Source organism: Polyergus mexicanus, unplaced genomic scaffold (genome assembly GCF_030449975.1).
Source record: "Polyergus mexicanus isolate NDT 795.1 unplaced genomic scaffold, iyPolMexi1.0 SCAF_18, whole genome shotgun sequence".
In the NCBI taxonomy this organism is placed as follows: Eukaryota; Metazoa; Arthropoda; class Insecta; order Hymenoptera; family Formicidae; genus Polyergus; species Polyergus mexicanus.
The window spans coordinates 4,192,082-4,199,386 of record NW_027223338.1 but is presented as its reverse complement, the minus strand read 5'-3'; the positions used below and the strand labels follow the sequence as shown (position 1 = coordinate 4,199,386).

The following is a 7,305-nucleotide window of genomic DNA, read 5'->3' as shown; positions in this document are numbered from 1 at the left end:
ATATCTTTCACGAGCAATCGTGTTACACGCATACACACACACATACAATATTTAATTGCAAATTAATTCCTGTGTTCTTGATATTTTATTATAAAATATAATTAAATGTTCGATTAATTTATATTTCTCTAATATTTAGCATTTAAAATATATATGTGACGGTAATTGTAATAGTTTACTGCACATTTTAGCAATTGTTGAGGGAAATTGTTTCAATCTTTCATAACGGAATCTCATATTTTAATTACAATAAACTGATTAATTTGTATATAAAACAAAATTTTATAGAATAATATTTATATATCTGATATCACATTACATCTTATACATATATAACTAACTTTTAAATGCGATCGTAAGTCAATGTTCTACGCATTGAAAATGAAGCAAATCTGTCTCGTTTAATCTTATCTTTAAGCTTCTTTTTTTAAATCTATCTGTACTATATACAGAATGTCCCCAATTTAAATAGCAAAACTTCAGGAGCGTGTAGGGGACCGAAAAGCTAATACCCGTATTCATAGTCCTTCCTTATTTTAAGGACGGAGGAAGCCTCCATGAAGGATTCCTTGAATCTGCAAGGCCACCTTGTTTCATAGATGGACCTCGAGTCTCCCTTTCAGAAGGAAGGAATATTTTAGGGATTTTTAGTGACCGACTGGAGGCAGTACCGTTTTATGCTGCCTGCAACTAATTTCATATAATACATATGAAAACTTTTTCGTATCTTCAAAAAATTCCACGGGATTTTCCCAATCGCGAATGTATCTTTTCGGAATCCGCCACAGAATCCGATTCTCTGGATTTTCGTCTTCAAATCGTCAGAATCATTTAAAAATTCATTGTCCATTATCACTTTTTCCTTTATACACTTTCAGTTTGAGAGCGCGACAACAAATAACCACAAAACCACAAATGTAACGAAACTAACTTTTGGAGGTTATATTTGGTTATATTCTGCGTATCATCTGCTAAAAAGGTCGCGTCACTCCTCAAGGAAGCTCGTGACCTTCCTTGAGATAAGGGAGCCAATAAGATTCCTTGTTCGGTCAAGGAAAGTTTATGAAACGTGGAACGAGGAAGAAGGAATCCTTATTCCTCAAGGACGGACTATGAATACGGGTATAAGACAGAAAGTCCTTTAGAGGTTTGCTCGTTTTTCCTCCATTTTGGAGAAAATAACAAAAAAAGGAACAAAACAAGTTTTTGTTTTTTTACTTATTTATTTACATTTTATTTATGTTATCATTTATTTAATGCAGATATTGTTCAAAATGTTGCCCTCTTGCAGCAATGCGAGCATTACATCTAGCACTGATCTCATTAATCGCAGCTAGACATTGTTCTAGTGATATTTGGTGCACTGCATCTATGATTCGGTCTCTTAATTGCTCTCTTGAATTGATTGGCACCGAATAAACTTCCTGCTTCAAGATTCCCCATACGAAGAAGTCCACGGGTGTCATATCAGGTGATCGGGGTGGCCAAGGTATACTATTCCTCAACTGACAATGAGAGATTGAATTTTTGCGATTTTCTTTAAAATGGAGCAAAAACGAGCAAACCTCTAAAAGACTTTTTGTCTTAGATTTTCGATTCCCTACACGCTCTTGAAGTTTTGCCATTTAAATTGGGGACATAGAGCGCTTCCCTTTAAAATTACTAGTGGTATTTTTTCTCAAACGTACAACAAATAAATGTACAAATTACGTAATTGTTCGACTTGCTAATCTTCAAGCCAAGAAAAATAAGGAAGTCGCTTGAGATGCATGTAAAATGCATGGCGTGTATTATTGAAGTCAAGCGTTACGCGGTCGCAAACTGGCAAGATGGTAGGAGCGTATCATATATAACGTTAAATAAAATACGAGTTGTCTGCATGTGCACGCGCGCAAATATAAACGGCCGTACACGCGCACAAACGCATATGAATAGGGATGTCTAGGAGAAGGTAGGTACCAGATTTCGCGTGCGAGGCATTCTCGATTTCCCTGTCAAATCTGATCGATATCATGGCTACTTTCTGATTTATGGGTACAGAAAGTAAAACACAATAATCGACGTGTCTATGAAAAACGGGAGAGGACTCTTTTATTCTAGCAGACAGTACTCGCAGATTCGCGCGGCGTTTAGCGAGTATCTGGTTTGTAAAATTTTTGCCCCTCGACTTGGAAGAGAGTAGAATTTCATAACAGAAATTGCACATTCGCATTTCAACGTACGAATATCGATTTTGGGGATGGAGGGATTAGCGTAGCTGAACCCCTTTTATTTAACCTTCTCAAATTTCTTGGCGAGGCTCGGCCATAATAAAGACTCGCGCGAAGAGGAGGGTGTTACCTTCAGCTCCCCATAATTCAATATCTGTTCAAACTTGATTCTGCGAGAGCGTAATTCGCGAAAATCGGTATTCTCTTAGCCCGCTGTTTCAGAGGACTGTAATCCAGGATAGGCAGCACCGCAGTCGTGCTGCTGCGGACGATCGTCACGCTCGACCTCGTCGAGCTTGGCCGCGTTTTTCTTCCCTCGGCTCTTCGTCGCGAGCGCAGAAACGAGAGCATCGCCACTATCAGGTAATAGACGAGCTCGACAGCGCTGAGCAATGAGCCGCCCAGAAATAAGCCGATTATGCCGCCGAAAGACACTGCAAGGAGTTATGTAAATCGAGGACCGAGTTATTAATATGGTGATCGTGGCAAAACATTCGATGATAATGGCGTCGGCGGGTTTGGATCAGCATCAGTATAGGTCGGTTAAGCGCAATGTTGGCTTTAATTTTCCGCGATGTTAATTCGTATGATCTCTCGATAGTGATTTTCCTGGCTCCCGTCGCTATAAAATCGCGAATAATATTCAGCGAGATAGCCGTAAACGAGAGGCGTAAACATTTCGAGTAAGAAGCACGGAAGAGCAATGAATTCGTAATTCGGGGGGTTGTCTCGCGGGACTCGTTACGTGGCGAACCGCCGCGGAATGCGGTTAATAGAGATAGGGAAATAATTAAGGCGCCGCAAATTAAAGTTCTCCGCGAGTCTAGAGAAGCGAGCTTGAATAAAGCAGCATTTTTCGCGAGCAATTTTTCCATGCGTTTTCGGTTTCTCCACCATTTCGTCTCTATAAATTTCTCAAATCCAACGCGATCCGACTCCCTCGACGTATTTTAATAGCGAAATTTCAGATTAATTATAATTTGATTTTCTTTTTTTCAAAATAGAAAAAAGATTGTTGAATAAAAATTAATTTTCAGTATTTATCTTTTATCATTTTTTTCCACAAGTATATACACGGAAAACATTTGGCAAAAGGAGAATGTAATACACGCAACAAATGTATCTGTAAGAAAAATTGCAGAGGGAGAAGAAAACTTACCGAGGAGGTCCATTTGCGTGAAGACTATGTCCGTTTTGTAACGGAAACTAGTTTGCCCTATGTAGTGCACGTCTAAGATAATGTCGTTCATGTTCTGTAGTGGCACATTAGAAAACTGGCCGCCGTAGAGATAGTAGTCGCATTCCGGCGAACATTTGCAAATCATGCTAGAAATGCCATGCGGGATCTTGTCACCGAAGTAAACGATATAGTCATTGAATAGATCTTGGTATCATCGTATGCGTGTTATAAAAGGAGCAAATGTCGATTAATTTTACATTTAAAAGATACGTTTATATATATACTAAGGCAAGTAAAAAAATGAAGGAATTTTTGTATATCCCTAGCGACTCGTTTATGACTTATCATAATTTCAAAGTGTGTTTTGAATGTTTTATGTGCTGGTTTGTTGTTTAGCTGTTTTTATCGTGATTTTATATCAATTTAAAATGAGTGATCTTCAATTGTATATCAAAGAAGAAATGCGAGAGTAGTGATACGTTTTCTTCATTCACAAAGAGGATGAGAATAGCAGAGATTATTCGTAGATTACAACAACAATATGGTGAGCGTTGTCTAAGTTGCAGCAAGATCTATGAATAGATAGATCGTTTTAAAAATGATCGAATTTCTGTCTACCTGAACACTTCATCACAAATAAAAATTTGACTGTTTTTAAACTAATCTATCCACTCGTAGATCTTGTTACGACTTAGACAACTCTCACCATTTTGCTCCAACTTAGGATCTGTTCTTTATAGCTGAACTAAGCTGAACTGACTGCACTAGTTCATAGCTTATTTTTCTCCTTCTGATGAGAAGAGAAAAAGATAAACTCTGAATTAGTGCAGCCAGTTCAGCTATAAAGAAGGAGTCTTTGACAACTTTCAATGACATATCATCATTTTGAACACACAAAGACACCCTGAAGTTGTAATAAATCATAGAGGAGTCAATGCCAACAATTTGTTCGAGAAAATTAAAAAGTCTCTTTGCTTGTTGAGTTGCCCTAGTATATACAAAACAGAATGCGGGATATGCCCCTATAGAGAAATTCCTCCCTCACCATTGTAATCGAACAGGCAGATAAAATCCTCGATGGTGCAGTCGCGGTAGTGAGCAGCTGAAACAGTTTACAGTACTCGTCATGCACGCGAATTCGATCTTTGAAGGAATACGAAAGATCATACTTGCGGGGAACAGGAAGGACGGGTTGCAGCCGCAATACTTGGTGACGTAATTGCGTTTGCAGAGTGAGAGACAGGTCTCCTGATTGTACTCGCCTGTCTCGTCATATCGGCATGGTTGCCTGTCGCGGTCCAGCTCGAGGACGCGCTGACTGGCGTATCCGGAAACGCATTTCAAGGATAGGCTAACCAGCGAGCCTGACGGTATCATGGTGCCGCTGTTGGGCCAGACATGCGGCTCGTTTATTATCACCACGACACTGCCAACCATCTCTGTAACGCGAGGTACGTTTGGATTACGACCGATTCTTGAGCTTCGCGGGTTTGATCTTCGATTTTTCGTCGAGGGAGGTGGGGAGGGGAGGAAAATGTCTACCTTCTAGTCGACAGAGCAGAGCTTGAGCTGAAAGATTCCATTAGCGGCGACATTTCAATAACTGCCTCGCAACACGGCGCCGATACATCGATTTTGCAGTTTACGATAAATCCCAGTCCCCATTTCACGCTCCGAGGTAATAAAGGAACGACATTACGATGGGACGTGGGATGACGTCGCGTCGTTCCATTCAAAACGCGTCCGACGGTGGCTTTTCGCGAGGATATTAAAATCATATTTGCGAGATTCTCTTCAGCGCGTTTGCATAACGACGGATTAGTAACGATACGTCGTTGGTGTACTTTGTCATTTAGCGGATCTCGGTGGAAATAATATTAGTTATTAATTCGCCGCACGGTTTACCCGAGTTTACGTTTTGTTTGTCATTATATATATCTCCCTCTCCCCATCCCCCTCCTCCTCCTCCCAGGATTTATGCTAAATGTTTGTTCAAATAATGCGTTTATCTCCCTTTGTCGCGATAATGCAATAATAAACACATAATATATATGATGATCTAAACTGATATGCGTACAATTTACTTAAAAATGCATGAATGTCGTAATCAATGAAATAATTTAAATAAATAAATATATATATGTATGTATAATTGCGCAATCACATGTCTACGCGAATTATATCGAAATTTTCTCTTATCATTTCATATTATATGAGGAAAATTTCCAATTTTTTGATGTAGCCAGGCGAGCCTTCGAAGCAAATTTCCCCAAGATTTCTTTGATTCGCGTCGATCAAGCTCTGAATCTTTCAACATGATACAACGCGAAGGCGATACCCAAGGGCGTGACTGGAAGGCGAATCAGCGCTCGATCGGCCGCATTTCCAAATTTCCAGAGCAATTTATTTGATACGATCGCGCACATGTTTCTCTCTTTTTACTTTTTTTTTTTTTTGGCGAAATATGTAACTTGCCCTATCGGATCCATATGGCTCGTTCCTCCGTATCGCTACACGTAGGATATTACACGATCGGTGTTGCCAATATCCTTACCGGAATTCGGCGGCTTCGTTATGTTTCCCAGATGAATCGTAACCTTGACGCCGCTCCATTCGCCGTAGCCAGATGCTCTTCGTGGTCGCGATTCCGTTGGATCCGCCGGGGACGTCATCGCCATTTCCGAATTGAACGAGTAACAGAAGCCATACTCGGTCTTCTGCACCTCGAAGATCTCGCAGCAATTGCGATCGGCATTGCGCCACCAGCAGGTGGACATCAATTGGTCGCAAGACGGCATCACTTCGTGCAACACTTGAGTTATATTGATACCTGTCCGATGTTAAAGATCATCGTCAGTGAGAGGAATGCAAAAGACGCCGAGAATGATCCTGATTTAAATAACCTTATCGAAAAATTCGTACGTTATATGAGATAGATTTTATCTTGTTCTTGAATAAAGCGTTAAGAATGGAACTGGAAAAGTGGAGGAAAACATAATTATAAGTCGTCTGTTTGGGAAAGAGGGTGTATCCTACCCGAGAGACTGCGCACGTTATGATTCTTCAGAAAATCCAGCTCATCGAAATCCCCGAAGGTCATTATGGAAAGCCTGCCCAGTATCTTACGGAAAGTATCGAGACTCGCCTCGTCCGTATCATTAGGAAAGATCCTCGGTTCAAGCTCGAGGGCCCGGTTCCAATCTACGCGGTCGCTCGGGCAAAGAGTCACGCTGGGGAAGGGCAGTTTCGAAATTTCGTAGTGCATCGATTCGATGCCGATCGACGTCGGCGCGGCCTAGACAAATTTACATCGTATCGATACTCTATAAAACTCATTGTATATCATTCATGTTTCGATATAATTGATGATCTGAATTCTTGAAGGATCATCCATGTACGTATTACCATGTACACTCCTTTTTCATACGTGATTTTTACCTGGAATCTAAGCGCCAGGGAATAAATGACGTTGCTGGCGATCGTGGAGGAGACGATGAATAGCACGAACCACAGGAACCGCTCGATCACGTGTAGATCGGGATCGACGACGTATCGAAGACCGTGAAGAGTCGTGTGCGTGCAAAAGTAGCGCAACGCCTGCAAGATCGTATCAAATTGCTTGCTCCGTCTTTTCTTCCCGCGCACCTTTTTCGCGACAGCTAGAGTCGCGGCTCTCGTCAACTTTCCTACTCTCCTCTGACCGGACTTCATATCTGGAACGTGAGATCCGAAAATTCCGAGAATTCGATGGGAAATTGAAAGATCCTGAACAATCCAACGCTTCGCGAGAAACCCAAGTTTTCTAAAAAGGCAAAAAAATCGAAAGAAAGTAAAACAGAGACAATCCTTTCGCTCACGTTTGTTTGTTCAACATCGACAAGATTAATACATCCTTACTTCTCGCGGTCGAAAGCA

General features: G+C 40.9%; 1 protein-coding gene across 1 annotated transcript; it reads right to left on the bottom strand.

The window, feature by feature from the left end:
* Positions 1-2,356: 2,356 nt before the first annotated feature.
* Positions 2,357-7,101, bottom strand: LOC138941080 (pickpocket protein 19-like). Its single transcript, XM_070310425.1, is given in 7 exon segments — positions 2,357-2,644; positions 3,370-3,594; positions 4,436-4,492; positions 4,560-4,829; positions 5,945-6,279; positions 6,501-6,685; positions 6,829-7,101. Coding segments are annotated over 7 exon segments (1,632 nt in total). The 3' UTR covers position 2,357.
* Positions 7,102-7,305: the final 204 nt, after the last annotated feature.